Source organism: Protopterus annectens, chromosome 11.part0, assembly GCF_019279795.1.
Source record: "Protopterus annectens isolate FY-2018-M chromosome 11.part0, PAN1.0, whole genome shotgun sequence".
In the NCBI taxonomy this organism is placed as follows: Eukaryota; Metazoa; Chordata; order Ceratodontiformes; family Protopteridae; genus Protopterus; species Protopterus annectens.
The window spans coordinates 328,651,227-328,668,470 of NC_056745.1; the positions used below are offsets into that span (position 1 = coordinate 328,651,227).

Consider the following 17,244-nt stretch of genomic DNA (forward strand, 5'->3'; position numbering starts at 1 on the left):
CTTGCCTTGCATTGCCCGAAGCAGAAGCATTTCGCAAGTGCCAGTTGGCCAACTCCTGAAATTTTCTTTTTCGAGTTTCAGAACCCAAAGTTTTCAACTAAAAGCTAAGTACCCCGTTGGGGAAACTTTTTCTTGCTCTAAACCGATGTCAGTAAAAGTAAATAATTGCATTTCTTGTGGAAAGCAAATACCCCATAAAGATTTTCATTCTTACTGTATTCCTTGTCTAGGCCCTGACCACGACGTACCTCGCTGTCAGTTTTGTGCCTTATTTAAACCACGAACTATCAGTCGTCGGTATATTTTTGCTTCTAAATATTTTGGTGTTTGGTTCAGTTATCCTGATATGTCATCGGTAAGCCATCCACCTACTGACATTCCGAAAAAACGCAAAGATAGAGACAGAGACAGGCTGCCTAGGTCCAAAGCTGCCGACGACGCTTCTCCTAAGCCAGTCACCAGTTCACCGGTACTCAGTGAGGCGCTTTCACAGCCCGTGATACCTGCTACTTCAGATTCGCAGGCCTCTACTGAGACCCATTCAGAGTCTGGTATGCCGCGAGATGCTTCAACTGTGGAACCTGCAGATGTCTCTACCTTGGATAGGTCCAAAGCCGCTGTGCAGGCACCGGCTTCTGAGGGTGTTTTCAGGCCTACTGACTTGCGTATTAAACCAACGCCATCTTCTTCTTCAAGGCCTAAAACTCGGAACTATGCCTAGAAAGCTGACGCCCAGACTGCATGGTTAGGCCTCTATGCCTAAAAAACAAATGATAAGAATGGCTGAAGACCTTATTACTTTAATCAGGGAAAGCCAACCTACCCCTTCCAAGAGACCTAGGACTGAGTTTGCTTATGATACTTCTGACCAGGATTCTGAATTTTCTGTTTCCTCTGATGACCAGGATTTACCCTTATCTACCTATGAGGATTCTGATGCTGAGGACTCTATTCCCTCTGCACCCCCCCCCCAGAGGATTTCTCTTTTGGTGAAACCTTGCATACACTCAGGAAGCATTTTCGTTGGGAAAGTCAGGATTTCTCTGATTCTAAAAAGAGGCTTAGAGATTTCTTACTCCTACCCCAACACAGGCCTTAGCCATACCTCCTGTATTAGACATTGTTGATGATGCCTTTTCGGAATCTAGCTTGCCCCCTGACACTTTACCTCCTGCTCCCAGAAAACCTGATAGGTATTACAGGGTCCCTGATTCTCACAAGTTCCTTTTCAAACATCCTACTGCGGATCCTGAGACCATTTCACAGGGACCCAAGGGCATTAAAGCTACTACTGACAAAAATCCTACACTCTCTGATAGAGATGCCAGGGTGCTGGATAGATGGGGTAAGAAGGTATACACTTCTGCAACTTTGGCAATTAGGGCCTTAAACTGCCAGTTTCATATGTTAAACTATCAGCAGTATATTATTGGATTGCTTAAACAGAAAATGATGTTGATTCCTGATTGTGCTGAAAATAAGGATTTACAGGATTTACTGCATTCCGCTGAACAAGTTGGAAAACATACTTTGCAATGTGGTTTTGATTCACTAGAGGCATCTTGCAGGGCTGCTGTAACTGAGTCTTTACTTAGAAGGCATGCTTGGCTTAAGGAGCAATCCTTGCCAGATCATGTTAAAGCAAAATTATTGGATGCTTCCTTAAATCAGGACCGCCTGTTTGGCAACAAGGCAGAAGAAGTTCTTAAAAAGATGGAGGAAAAAGCTAAGTCTGTGCAAACTGTTAAAAGATTTCTTACAAGTACAACCTCCTAGGTTTAGTAGGCATTGGCCTTCCAAGAATTGGTCCTTCCCTGCCTCTTCCAGACCTTCTCAGTCCAAACCCAGATCAATAGAGCACCCAGGCTTCAGTCCTAGGGTACGCACAGGACTAAGCAGTGGGGGGCCTCCACTTCCAAATTTGGGAGTAATAAAACTCCCCCCTATGGTAAATTGTCTCAATGACTTCTTTTTAAAACTTCCAAGCACTTCTCAACTGACCGCCCCTTTGGGGGGAAAGATTGCTTTTCATGCAAAGAACTGGGAACTCATTAGCCAGGACAAATAGGTTTTAAACATAGTGTTCCAAGGATACAGATTTCACTTCCGCACATTACCAACACCAAGCGGGTGGCCAGATCTACCCCCAAATCAGTGGACAGAGGCCCAAAAGAAAGTACTTTCTCTCTTAAACATAGGGGTTATTCAGTTGGTACCAGAAGAGGAAAAGGGACAATGTTTCTACTCCAGACTTTTCCCGGTACCCAGAAAAGACAATTCATGGCGTCCTATCCTGGACCTGTCTACTCTAAACACCTTTTTGGTGATTCCAAAATTCAAGATGCTGACTCTTCACCAGTTGCTTCCTATGCTAGGCAAGAGCCTGGATGGCAACACTAGATTTAAAGGAAGCATACCTGCACATCCCTATCAGGGGATCTTGCAGAAGATACCTACACTTCAAAGCAGGCTACACGCACTATCAGTTCTCTGCACTGCCCTTTGGCTTATCGACTGCGCCCAGGGTATTCACAAAGTGCCTAGCTCCAGTCATTGCATTTTGCAGGCAAAGAAATATTCAAATATACCCATACCTGGACGATTGCCTAATTCAAGCAGAAAGCCAGGACATACTTTTGAATCATCTGGCCTTTGTACAAAGGGTGCTAACTTGTCTGGGGTACACCATAAATGAAAAGAAATCACACCCTGGTACCCTATCAACAAATTATATTCCTGGGAGCATGCTTGAATACAACTTCACAGATGGCTTTCCTCACGCCAGAGAAACAAATTGATTTGGCAACCTACTTCAAACAAGTGGCCACAAAAACCCTGCTGTCTGCAAGGCAAATACTACAAGCCTTGGGGTTCATGGCCTCCTGCATTCTTCTAATTCCGTATGCAAGACTGCATATAAGGAAACTACAGTGGTATCTAAAAAGCCTATGGTGTCAACATTCTCAGGATCTAGAAGAAATTATTCCTATCATACCTTGTCTATGCCTAGAGTTCCTTTGGTGGGCAGAGGCCTGCCACCAAAACAAGGGACTACCTTTCACACTACCCCCTGCTGCCCAAACCCTAACAACAGATGCATCAGACTATGCATGGGGGGGCTCACCTGGCAGGGATGTGTATTCAGGGCAAATGGAACCCAAGTCAAATGCACCTGCATATCAATCAAAAATAAATTGATTGATACTGTGTCTTCAACACAGTAGAAACGTGGTTCACCAGACGTAACCTCCTCCTCAATGCCAAAAAAACTAAACTTCTCCTTTAAATCTAGTGTTGCCAACCAGGCTCTTGCCTAGCATAGGAAGCAACTGGTGAAGTATTGATTGATACTGTGTCTTCAACACAGTAGAAACGTGGTTCACCAGACGTAACCTCCTCCTCAATGCCAAAAAAACTAAACTTCTCCTTTTCTCCCCTAGCACACGGTCCACTCCTTTGCACTTCACCATCTCCTCAAATAATGCCACTCTCATCACCCCTGATCCAACAACAAAACTTTTAGGAATAACAATTGATAATAACCTCTCCTTTGATCAGCATATCAACAACACCATTAAAATAGTCAATAGAAAAATAGGAAGCCTATATAGAATTAAACCTTTCCTAACCTCTTCATCCAGAGCCAAGATTGCCCACTCCCATCTTCTGTCAACTCTTCTTTACGCCTCACCAATTTTACTAACCTAAGGAAAGCCAACCTTAACAAACTGGCTACTTGCTACAACAACATTGCCCGTTTGCCACTGGCAACCCTTTCAGAACTCATCACTGTATTAACCTGAAACTTCTAGGCTGGCTAGAACTTCAAAACCTTCTGTTAATCCCTCAACTCACTATTGCCCATAAAATTCTATACCAACCCAATAATACCCCTATACTCTCTAAACTTTTAATCCCTTATAACAACCTAAACTCCTTCGCTCTTCCAGTAAACCTATGGCTACTATTACAAAGACTAATAATTCTTCTGGTGACTCTCTATTCAATAATACTGTAGGAAGGAACTGGAATCTGCTCCCCAGTGATATAACACTTACCACATCTCTACCTCTCTTTAAACATAAAATCAAAGATTACTTCCAAAGCCACTGGCTCTGTTCCTGTACAAAACCTGACTAATCTTTTACCTCTTCTGTGCTTTTCTAATACTCTGAGCTTTCCTACTACTTTATTTTCTTTCTCTCTTTTGTGAGTCTGCTTCAATCTATCTCCCTAGAGTTTTTGTCTGTTTCCTCTTCCCCTTTGTTAATCTCTCTCTTCCATTCTTTTACTTTTCCTTCACTTTTCTTAAACTGCTTCCCTTCCTCCTCTCCTACGATAGAGTTTCTCTTTCTCCTTTTGGTACTAAGATTAGGTCTATAAATTATTATAAATCAATTTTTGCTCTCTGCTTTATGCCTTGTTCTTGATGTTATTACAGCTTAATACTGTTATCCTTAGAAATGTGATTTTTTTATGTGTATACCTGTAATTGGGTTCTATTTTTTTTATTGTCTCGCCATTTATGATGATTTGTCAATTTGATTGTCTATTTTTGACCTTTTGTTAAAATTTATGTGGAGCTTTTCTCCCCGGGCCTCAACTGAAAATGGAAATATATCCAGCTAGACTAGCCCGGTCAACAAATGTAAAATAAAATAAAAATAAATAAATAAATAAATGTTAGCTGTACAGAATGCTCTGACAGCCTTCAAGGATCACATTCTTTCAAGACAATTAATGGTAAAGACGGACACCACCACTGTTATGTGGTACATAAACAAGCAGGGGGGTACACATTCTTACCGCCTCTGCAGACTAGCCGTGGCATTGTGGAACACAGCCTTGAGCTACCAAGTGCATCTACAAGCTCAATTCCTGCCAGGAAAACTAAATACACTGGCAGACGGACTAAGCAGAAACCTCATGGACCCACACAAGTGGAAACTGGAACCAAGGATTTTCAACATGTTGACAAGCAAATGGGGGAGCCCAGATATAGACCTGTTTGCCTCCCCCCAGAACTATCAATTGGACAAATTTTGCACAAGGACTCCCCACAAGCAAGCTTGGAAAGTGGATGCTCTGTCCTTCAGCTGGAAAGACCTATCAGTTTATGCCTTTCCTTCTCTGCCTCTGCTCTCCAAAGTACTGCTAAAGATCAAACAAGACAAACCAAGGATGATTTTGATTTCATCAGACTGGCCACGCCAACACTGGTACCCCTTCTTATGCACTGTGTCACTGTTGGCCCGATGGCACCTGCCCCAGACTCCTCCCCTGTTGTCTCAGCAGGAGAACCAGATTCTGCACCCTCAGCTTCAAACACTGAACCTAGCAGCCTGGCTAATTACCTAATCTCTCCTTTACCATCCCTCAGTAAACCAGTGATGGATATCGTTTTAGAGGCAAGGAGGCCTAGTACTAAGAAATCTTATGCTGAAAAATGGAAAAGATTCTGTGCCTGGAACCAATCTCAAGGGATGAGCACAGCAGTGCCCAATTTACCTCAGATTTTACAATACTTAACTGAGATGCTTCACAAGGACCTGTCTTCCTCCTCCATCAAAATTCACGCCTCAGCCATTTCAGCGTATTATAACACAGAACTTCCCCTCTTCTCTCATCCACTGCTTAAGCAATTCCTCAGAGGGGCCAAAAATTTAAGACCACCCAGGAGAGCTCCATCTCCAGCCTGGGACCTTAACTTTGTATTGGAGAAACTCACTCTTCCTCCTTTCGAGCCAGCTGCTACTGCAGATTTAAAATTCCTTTCTTGGAAAACAGCTTTCCTTATGGCAGTGGAGCCTTTCATCATCTTTCATGCAGACAGGGTGTCCCTCAAGACCAATCCCTCTTGTCCAAGATGGTATCCAGTGTGGCCCTTAATCAGTCCATTCATCTGCCAACCTTCTTTCCTAATCCACAGAACAAAGGGGAATGGATACTGCACTCCTTAGATGTGTACAGACAACTTAGATTCTACTTGGACAGGACTAAACCTCAAAGGAAATCTGAACTGCTGGTGGCATTTGCTGCAGGGGCAAAGGGGAAGGCTATTTCAAACCAAACCATTTCTAAATGGATAGGCCATTGCATTCATTTCTGCTATAAGCACCATGGAAAACCTATTCCACAGGGGATCGGACCCCACTCAACCAGGGCTGTATCTACCTCTACAGCCTTTCTCAGAGGCGTCCCTTCCAGGGACATCCTAGAAGCTGCTACCTGGATTTCTGTACATACTTTCACCAAGCATTACCATTTGCAAATTTTCTCTAAATCCAGAGCTGGCTTTGCCACTGCAGTTTTGCAGGGCCTTATTGCTGTTCCTAATGCTATCTAAATTCCTCTTCCCATCCTTAGCTTTGGGAATCTATCCAAATGTGATGACTGCAACAATGAAACATGAAGAACATAGTACAGTTGTGTACACTTACCATAAATGTAGATGTTCAAGTGTATTCACTGGTGCAGTCCTGGTTACCCTCCCTCCAGCCCCCTTACTTCTTTAGGCTATACCTCTATTCTCCTTTATTATGCTTAAAAGCTTTTTGGTGTATTTGCTTTTTTGTTGGAGGTATAACTTTGTATATTGCTTCCCATTACGGGGGCACCTGACATCTGGGGCAAGAAAAACTGATGTAATAGTGTCAGCTGCATGTTTTATACCCCTGACGACCTGACGTCATGGAAGAAGAGACAGCAATGCATGCAGGACCCAAGACTTTGTTATTCAGGCCGACTGAGGGCTGCTACAAGCAGATAACCCAAATGTGATGACTGCAACAGTGAATACACTCGAACATCTACAACTGTACTTTCTTGGCTTTGGAGAGTGTGGTTTTTACCTGTGCAGCCATGATTACAGGAACTTTGCATTCTTCTGGTATCTAGATGGGCCCTTTAGGGGGTGAGAGGGGAGTAATGTTAGCACTGAACCTATCTGCCAGGGTGTGGCAATATGAGTTGGTTCTGCTTATTTAGTGCCATTGTGCTGTAACTCTGAGCAGATCTGAGTGCTGCCATTGAGATTCTTGACATAGCTATAGAATGCTTTGTGGTTGTCTTTAGAGTCAGTGGCAATTTTGTTTTCATAACTAGCTTTGGAGTATTTTATGAGGGGTCTCAGCTTCTTACTGAGGCTGACCAGGGAGTTAGCACTGAACCTATCTGCCAGGATGTTGGCAATATCAGTTGGTTTTGTATATTTAGTGTCATTGTGCTGTAACTCAGAGCAGATCTGAGTGTTGCCATTGAGATTCTTGACGTAGCTATAGAATGCTTTGTGGTTGTCTTTAGAATCAGTGGCGATTTTGTTTTCGTAACTAGCTTTGGAGGATTTTATGAGGGATCTCAGCTTTTACTGAGGCTGACCAGGGAGTTCTTCCAATCATGGGATTTTTACTCTTTTTTGCAGCAGTTTCTTTATTCTGTTGTAGAGTTTGTTTATGGCAGGGGACCACCAGATTGGCTTCCTTTTTTTGAGGATAGCACCTTGGTTCTTTTAAGGATAGCACAATCCATGCAAGTACTTATAAAGTGAATTTGTGTAGGATTCGGCATTCGTACCTCTATTGTCCGTCTGCATGAGTGTCATGAAGTTTGCCACTTCTGTCTTAAGAAGTGTGAAGTTGACTTTGGAGAAATTTTTTACGGTGGTTTCCCTAATGGGGGTGGGGGCGGGATTGGATGTCTAGGGTGATTAGCTTGTGGTTGGATCTGACCAATGAGGAATTGACCTCTGGTGTGGAACACCAGTCGCCCATGTTGGGAATGACCAGGTCTAGGATATTGCTGTTAAATATTTTTGCTTAATTCTATTTGAAGATTTTCTCCCCGGGCCTCCACTGAAAATGGGCTATGCCCAGTTGGACATCCCAGTTAGCAAATGTCAAATAAATAAATATATGTTTTATAGCTAAAAACAACAAATATTCCAATAAAAGAATTGAGATTTGGTTTAAGTAGCACAGATGTTTACCATGAAGTAGTCATCCTGATGAGCACGAAACTAAAATTTTGTCAATGCATGGAAACTCTTGGTCTAAAAGCTAATAATGCCAGGCTTAAAACTGTTTTAATTCAGCAATTCATGATTTCTTAATTCTTGCATTCAAAAATATAGTGAGCAGCAACTTGGGGGGAGGGTCACAAGGCTACTGTTTGGTCTCTTCTTGTTTATATAAGTAAATCAATCATGTATAAATGGGTGCAGTGACTCTCCAAAGAGTGGATGAATCAATGCATTGTTTGGAATAGTGCAACATTCTTTTACATGAAAACTGCAACTACTGAATTTTTACTTGTTAAAGTGTAGAGGTTTGAAAGAGGACCCTTTCATGGTCTATAAATAAGGACAGAGCCTTATTTTTTTGCTTGTTTCTGAAGAAACAGAAGCATGCAGTACAGCTTGAAGGGAGGAATTGTGCTACTTTTTCAACCGTTCGCCTCAGATCTTGGACATTCCATGGTTGAGAAAAGAACTTTGTAAGTCCATTGAACTCCGGCGATAATGGAGAACACTAGACTGCATGTATATACAAATCCAAAATGCTGAGTGATGTGGTTACAGAAAGCCCAGTGTTCTCCGTTGTTACCTGAAATTGTTACTGCCACTAAATATGGTAAAAGTAAAAAGCTTTTCATTATTGCTAAGTTATCTCTTAAGTTGTCCATGACATTAATAAGAAAAAATCTTAACAATGAATGCATAACATGCCCTTTAAATGCGGAAAAGTGAGGAACATGGACTTTTTAAGACTCAAAATGAGGAGCATTCTTCATAATGAGGTGACTTGAGAGGTATGAGCAACAATAATGGGTTTTGTACCCATTATTTTTAGCTGTGCCCGTGTGTATTATGCAAAGAAGTCGAGAGCTGTGTCCAAGATGATATGCAGCAGCAGCTAGATGTTACGCAACTGCTGTAACATTCTGAAAACTATGCAAAAACACCTGGTGTGGTGCAGTGTTCTCCAGTATCGCCAGACCTCCTTGTCAGACTTCATAAGAAAGACTGAAACCCTTTACAAGTGATGGGAAATATTTGTAGAAGAGGTTTGGTCTACTTAGATGTAACAAAACCTGTCAAAAAATTAGGAATGTGTGTATCTTTAGACATACATATATTCAGTGGTTCAAGAATAGGAAGAGTTCCTTGGTCTCAGAGAAGGAAGTTGTTCTCTTTCAAGTCATACTTCTTCTTCTTTCGGCTTTTCCCAGTTAGGGGTCGCCACAGAGGATCACCTGTCCGCTCATGATTGGCAGTGGAGTTTTACAGTGTCGAGTTGCCAGCCCGGCGCCCAACCTTCCACAGAAGGCACACACACATGCACACACTCGGGCCAATTTAGAGTGTCCAATCCACCTACTGCATGTCTTTGGGATGTGGGAGGAAACCGGAGCACTCGGAAGAAACCCACACGACCACAGGGAGGACATGCAGACTCCGCACAGAAGGCACCCCAGTCGAGGATCGAACCGGAGATCCTCTTGCAGTGAGGCGACAATGCTAACCACTGCACCACCATGGCCGCCCCTCTTTCAAGTCATACTATGCCTTGTATTTGCCTAGTTAGGAGTGCTAATTTTGCTGTCATATTTAGCTATTTGTCATCTGCTTTGCTACCCTTTAATTGCAATAAAATGTGATTGTTTGGACAGAGATCCAGTAATGTAGAGAAAGGGAGCAATTAGTGCACTTTTTTCAAAGATCATACACTGTTGATGAATGTATTGGTTTGTAAACAGTCTGACTGTGAATTAGCATTATTGGTGTCATTTAACATACTTTAGAGCTTGCTAAAATATACAATTTGTGGAACTTAAAACTCTCACTTATTTCCAGGCGCACAAATCCATTCGGAGAAAATGAAGACAATAGCAAAGTGGATGAAGAAGGTAAATCTACCACTATATAATTTAGTTATTAAGAGGTTAATATAGAGATAATTCTGACATTACATCTCATCAGTGCAGATTTCTTACAAAATTAGTGAGCTAAACAAAATCAGAAAAGGGAATTTAGAAATATTTTGCACTCAAGTCATCTAGCCTACTTGAATAACAGACATATTTCTATCTGTAGTTTCAGCAACAGACTCGTGTGGAAGGCTGATCAGAGATGGTTTGAATGGCTTGCTGCCCATGTGCAGCCATTGGGTTGTGCTTGAGGTAGTACTAGAAGAACTACAATACCTAGGGGGCAAATATGGCAGTAAGGTGTTACTATATACAGTATTGTGGACATGTATGTGATCGTGTATCAGGAGGAAAGTGGTCACTGGAGAAAGTCCATATCCTTTCTCCTGCTTATATGGGAACTCTCCCCAGCTACTAAATGGTATTTAAAGCATGATGATACACCACAGTTCTTCCCTTACTTGAGCTTAGGCAGTGTCCTGTAAATAAATGGCGATTAGGTTGCTGCAAGCTTTAATGGCTCCTGCTGCATAGCCAACATTTGACTGTAGCGATGAAGGAAAGAGGACAGCTTCAGCCAGTAATAACAAGAGACAATCACTTGTGAGATCCATAGGGTCATCACTGTGAGAATATGTATATATTTAAGAATGTTGGTTAACTCCTGATTAACTCCTAAAAATAGGCAGTCATACCAAGGATACTTACTTAGTTAATAAGCAAGTAAATACAAGTCTTATTTATGCCATTCCATTAAGCAAGTAAAATGGATAATATGCTAGGTCCAGCATATATTTACAATTTATAGTCTACTGTTTTGTCACAAAATTATTCCAAATCCAAAGTAATCTGTATGGCAGGTGGTGAAGATGTCCATCTCTTGAACCTGAGTTATTAGTAGGTTAAAGTAAAAGAGACTTGAAAGATTCCATGAAGGCCTTAACAGTACCGTTAAGCCTCTTCCATTATTAATTAGGAGCAGTGCCGTTAACTGTATGAATTTTGTAACTGTGCTTCTCAAAACGAAATTATGCATAGTTATCGTTTATCCATGACTGGGTTAATGAGAGCCATTTTATGGTAAAAACTTGGGAGTAGGAGCTAGTTAAAGGATATTTCTCAGTCACACAGTATGTAGATGGTAACTGGCAGAATTAATAACCCGGTCTTCGCTTTGCAGACCAGCACTTTTAACATTTGTGTTACACCACTTCTTAGTCTGGCTTTTGAGACCAAAAATGTGTACCTCTTCACTTCTAATTTTAATCTTGTCTTTGTTCTTGTAAAGAGATGCATTCTGTAAAATTAAATTATTTCTCTTAGAAAGATATGATTTATAAACATGAAATATCTTCAACTCCCTTTCTTTCCTTTTGTTTTTTTTTTTTTTGGTTAAATAACGATGTTATTAATAAGTGAAAGAAAATGACAGAAATCATTCATTTCTATCAGAATTATGTAATCTTTTGCATTTTTTCTCTTAAGTGGAGTAGTTCATTCAGCTTGTTTTAAAATATTCCCTGGCTCCATAATGCTTGTTTACTGATAGGTTTCATCAGTGGACTCTCACTTAATTTGGTTCTGAAAATGAACATGCTATAGTGATTGACAGAGAGGATATTCAAATCTCTGTTGTTTTATACAACACTTGCTGTCTGTTATTGTTATATCAGGCAAGTGATCCATTTAATGGGTCTGAATGCAGTCTTTGGCCTGTTAGCATCAGTGTTATAACATGAGAGATGGGGCAGATGGCACATTGGCCATGTTGTGTGGAATACAAAGAATTTTGTTATGCAGTTCTCATTTTTCTTATGTATGTGGAAGCTGTACAGCATTCAGTGCCACAACAGAGATATTTATTTGTAGCCATGGTCTTGAATCATTTTTGCCTGGAGCTAGGATACCAACATACCACCTCTGAAGCCTACTGGTATCTGGAACTAACATGTGGTCCAGGTGAGGGCCAGTCTTGCAGAATGAGTGCCACATAGCATCCCCCAAGTTAAGATGGGAAGTTTTTAGCCACTGAGTCATTTACTGACACCTAACTTCTTTTTGAAACTGGATCTCCAGTCATAGCCATGGAAGGTTCTCCAGTACACCAGCAGGTTAGCATCAATGTCGGATTTTTAACACAAGACCAGGTGTTTGCTTAATGGTGTACTGCAGCTACGTAAACCTATGGATGATTTCACTGGCAGCTTCTCAGTCCTAATGATGTTCCTAGGTACAAGAGCTATTTTGGAAGTTGTACCGTTAAGGTAATTTTTTTAACTACTTGCTTTATAGTAGCTTTTTTTTTTTTTTTTTTTTTTACCAATAAAGGCCATTACCCCTTGTTAGCCCATTCATTCAGTCATACATTCATCCAGAGCCCCAGCATTCTAGACACCAGGAAAAAGAAGACGAAGTCGGGGATCATTTCTTTCAAACATCAGGAGTTAGAAGATTTTTTTATATCCTGTTAATAGCCCCCACCCACCATGTTGGCTGGGAAAAGAGATGCAATTCCCACTATGCAGAAACCCTGTGGGGATGCTTAGTTTTACACAGCCACAGTTGTAGCTAGAGTGGAGATACAATTATTAATGGGCTTGGGCTCTCAGAAGTCCCTTTTTACAAGTGCTGCAGTCTCAGGCCATCCCCAGGTGACAACCCACAACCGGCCACAGTAAAAAAGTTTAATATAAAACAGCACTTAAGACACTCTAGCACCTCAGCTCACAGCCTTCCCCAGGTGACACTCTTGCAGCAGAACTCTACCATCACCCTATTACAGGGTAACTGATCTTCAATGACCTCTCACTGCCATCCCTGGACCCAAGCCACTAGTCAAAAACAGGTCACCTGGGGCACTGTCATGGATAAAACTTCTGTGCCATTGATTTGGCCGTTTATGGTAACCTGTTATAAACTTCATTTGATAATATGCCCACATAAAGTATTTCTAACAAATTATGAAAAATATAAGCAGTTACCCATGTATCTAATGTCTGTAAGTGGAACAGTGCTTTTATGTTACAGCAAATATTCTTCCAATTTAGATAATTTATAATTTCTGAAAGATATTTTGCTCTTTACCTCATTATCAATCATTGCCCTGGCACTTATTTTGCTGATGTTGTCAACCTCTGTTACAAAGAAGATACATGTTTATAAGGCAGATATGTTGAGTAGGTCTCATGGTTATGTGATAAAACTGAATAAAAGTTTTGTTCGGAGCTAGTGAATGCTTTCATGGTGGCAAAGATGACTGCTAATTATTGCATTTTTCTTACAGACTCACTCCTGAATCAGATGTTTCTAGTCCGATTTTTAGGATCAATGGCCGTTAAGTCAGACAGTTCCAAAGAAGTTATCTATGAAGCAATGCGACAAGTCCTTGCAGCACGTGCCATTCATAATATCTTCAAGATGACAGAATCTCACCTGCTTGTAACAAGCAAAGATCTGAGGTAACAGCAAACTTACATTTCCTTATTGTTAAAGCATGCCAGACCTCTGCTGTGAGCTAAGTATTGGCGGTGTGTCTTGCTTGTTGAACTGCTTGAATGTGCTATTCACTTCTGTTTTTGAGTGTGTGCTCTACTTGTTACTTGTGTGTGCCGTAGGCTGGAGCTTGTCAGAGACTGCATGTAAGAGGGTTTCCCAGCACATAGATCAGCATACCAGAAAGTAGTGTGTGATAGTAAGAAAGTAAAGGTCTCTAGATGTTCATCAGTAGGTCACTGCTGCAGTAGCCTAAGCTGGATGAGTTATATCCTGCTATGAATAGGACAACCAACCAGTATTCAAAGCCTTAGGCACCTCCTTCACACCCTAACCACTAAAGTATTCAAGGAGAGCCAGATAAAGTCCGTAATTAGGGTGCCAAATCTTGAAAATGTTCTGTACGTTGAGGTGCTCTACTTTTGCAGGATTCCAGGGATCAATGGTCGATGTCCTGGCTGTTGAAATGCTCTGCTCTTGTGGGATGCAAGGGATCAATGGCTGAACAACACTTCTTTATAGCCAAAAAGATAAATACTCTTCTGTGGAAGACCTTTCACAAAAACTTTTATTTTAAGAAAAAAAATGTTATTTCTTAAAGATGGTGTTTATTTTAGCTAGTACTTGTAAACTTCAGTGACTTTCACAAGATACGTTTACCTTCCATTTCAATTTTTGCAAGAAAAACTTATCGGAAGTAATTTTTATCTAGTTATGTAAAGTGTTATGTTTAGGGGCTGGCCTTTTTTGTCAGCTGAACCATGGATCAGTATTTTTTTCAGTTCTTCCCTCCACTGTCCACAAGAAAAAGAAAAATTCTAGGAAGCCTTGTATGATAAGCAGGCTTCTTCTTTGCTTCAGTCACTGATGGTTGACTCTGCTGTGGCCAAAACTGTTTCCTCAAACCACACACCTGTTTCCTTAGGTACATCTGGTATAGCTCCTCAGGAAGCCACTAAGGATCATGGGTTAGGTGCATCCTCTGCAGCTGTTGGAATGTCTTTTGTGGGCATGGGAGAACCATTCTTGTTGATCTCGGAGGAAGGAGTGGATGCTGCTCTACCACATAGCCAGCTAAGATAACTGATTCTCGGGCTAGCGTCGCTCCCTTGAGTCAGTCTGTTTCTAGGGTATATCCTAGAAAAACAGAAATTTAAATATTTAGCTTCCCCAATCATTCTGACTTTGGGCAAGGAATATTCATTAGGCTTTTCAAAAGATTTATTTCAAGCCTTTAATTCTGTAAACCCTGATTCCTGACAAACTAGTAAAAGAAAAAGAATCCCCCCTCATTCTGATATTAAATCTCACTCAGAAAAACAGGGACTGGACTGGGAGGGGGATTTCATTTGTTAATTCTCCTCAGGCAGTTGAGTCTGATTCTGAAGAAAGTAATACTCCAGACCCCCCTCCCCCAAAGATTTATCTTTTTCTAAAACTATTTCCAAAATGAAAGTTTTTTTTTTAGTGGGAACAGAGTGAAATTCCAGTATTCCAGCAAAAATATTATGATTTATTACTAGGTTTTCCTCATTTAGCAGCTATTCCTCCTGTTTTATTAGCATCAGAAGATTTTTCTTTAACAGCATGCTAATATGCCTGATAGCCTACCTCATGCCCCTAAAAAGTCTGATCGATGATATAAGGTCCCTCAGGCATATAACATGTATTTTCTAACCCCAAAACTGACTATGCAGTGATCTCTTGTCAAAACCTTATTCTGTCAAAACGGTTTGTGAATGCTATCCTTCTAATATGGATGGGAAGGTTTTTGATAGATTTTTAAAACAATTGTATTCTTCTGCTACATGTACCTTCAGAATTCTAAATTACCAGGCTCATGTGTTATAGTTTTTGCTGGCTTCCTTTGAGAATATGAGGATGTTAACTGCTAACCTTCCTTCTTCAGACAATAAAACTTCTCTGAATAGTTCTATTTTTCTAATAACCAAACATTCTTTAAAGTGTTATTTTGATCCGGTTAATGATAAATCAAAACCAGTTGCCACTGGTTCAGTTATGAGAAGATTCCATGATTACATTCACAAAACTTGCCTGAATATGTAAAAGCTGAGATATGAAACTCTTCCCTTGACAATGAGGTATTATTTGGTCCATCTGCTGCTGAGGTCTTGTAAAAATTTGTTGAAGGAGGGAATAAGTTTAAGGTTTTGCCCAGATTTTTCAACCTTCCTTCTCGAAGTTTCTGTAGAATTTTTCTTCTGATTTAGGATCCTTTTACAGAAAGCAAAATAAACAGTCTAAGGAAGCTAAATGCAAGCAGACTTTGACAAAGCAATAGCAAGAGGACTTTAAAAAATGGGAGAAGCCTCCCAGGACCAACGACAGCTCAAAAAGGCAGAATTAATGTCTGCCTCTTCTACATTTCCCCCCTCCCACTCTGGCAGTTTCTTTAAATCTTTCCCAAACTTCAGGTCTGCATTTTCCTTAGTGGCATCAGATCGTTTCAGACAAGTAGGCCCTGAAATTATCCAGCAAGAATACAAATGGAAGTGGAATCCTTTTTCTCCATTTCAGCAGATTCCTCCACAATCGCAAAACCAGACTTTCCTGTTTCTTCAAGTCATCCAGCAAATGTTGTCCTTGGGGTGTCATTGAACCAGTGCTCCCAGGCCAAACAAGGAAAGGATTTTATTTGATCATTTTTCTGGTGCTAAAGAAGGCAGGAATCGGAGACGAGTCTTAGACTTTTCCTTTCAAAATAGTAATGCCAAAGTCCCAAAGTTCAAAATGCTGTCCTTTCATTCCCTGTTACCCCCTCAAACATTCCTTCAGTTTTCTGGCAACATTAGCTTTAAAACATGTTTATCATCACATTCCAGTTGGCAAATATTTCAGATGTTATTTTTTTTAATATTTTCTGTATCTGGCTTACAGTTTGACTTCTCAGTATTACCCTTTGTATTACCTACAGCTCCAAAGGTATTAAGTGTCTGGCACCTGTAATTGCTGATTTTAGGTAGCAAGATATTAAGAGCCTTTCTCAAATTGTCAGGACCTGAGTAAATGATCTCCTTCATAGTGTAGGATTCCAGGCCAATATTGAGAAATCTTGTCTTGTTCCTTCTCACAGGATAGTATTTTTGTGATGCCTTCTGGATACATCCCTCATGACAGAATAGACCTCTACACAAAGAGTTCCTGACCTTTTCCAATCAGTTCTTGTCTTCAGCCAAGGAATACATCAGGATTCTAGGCTTCATGGCATCTATGAGTCTCATGATTCCTTTTGCCAGACTTCACATTAGGAAAATACAATGGCTCATCAAAGCAGTCTGGTCCCATCACCTGTACCTTCTATCCTTTCAGATCCCTGTGCTAGAATTTGTAAGAATGGTGCAAAGACCAAATATCTTTCAGTTTGGATCTTCAAAAAGAAAAATCTGTGGTATCCTTCGAAGTCTCAGAAATTACAACCTATGGTGAGTCAAAAACAAACCAAGCAGAAACTGCACAGTGTGGAGGGTGTGAAGTTCAGTCCCTAATCTTTCAGAAAAATGTGAACTACAGTGGTAGCTGAAGCTGAACTCTTTTAGAAATCCAGGGATTAATTATTATTGGTCCATAAAAATCATACTAGAACTCAGAAAACTGTCCCACTGTTTAAAAGACTATTAAAAGTCTGATATGGGACTGATTAATGCTGACATTACACTCCAATATTATAGATGCTAATATTGTTATAAACAAATCTCAAACATTGCAAATGTTTTACAGTGAAAATAACTGACATCGGTGCTGTTTTCTGATACTTTTATTCATTTAAACTAAGCACTTTCTTAGTTAGATGCCACACTTAAACTGATC

At 40.6% G+C, this 17,244-nt stretch overlaps 1 protein-coding gene across 1 annotated transcript in view; it reads left to right on the plus strand.

Moving 5' to 3' along the window:
- APPL2 (adaptor protein, phosphotyrosine interacting with PH domain and leucine zipper 2) overlaps positions 1-17,244 on the plus strand; it is a 1,154,621-nt gene that overhangs the window by 928,245 nt on the left and 209,132 nt on the right. The window contains exons 16-17 of the mRNA XM_044087826.1: positions 9,851-9,903; positions 13,208-13,382. Coding sequence (XP_043943761.1) covers positions 9,851-9,903; positions 13,208-13,382 — 228 coding nt within the window. The remainder of the gene's footprint in view (positions 1-9,850; positions 9,904-13,207; positions 13,383-17,244) is intronic.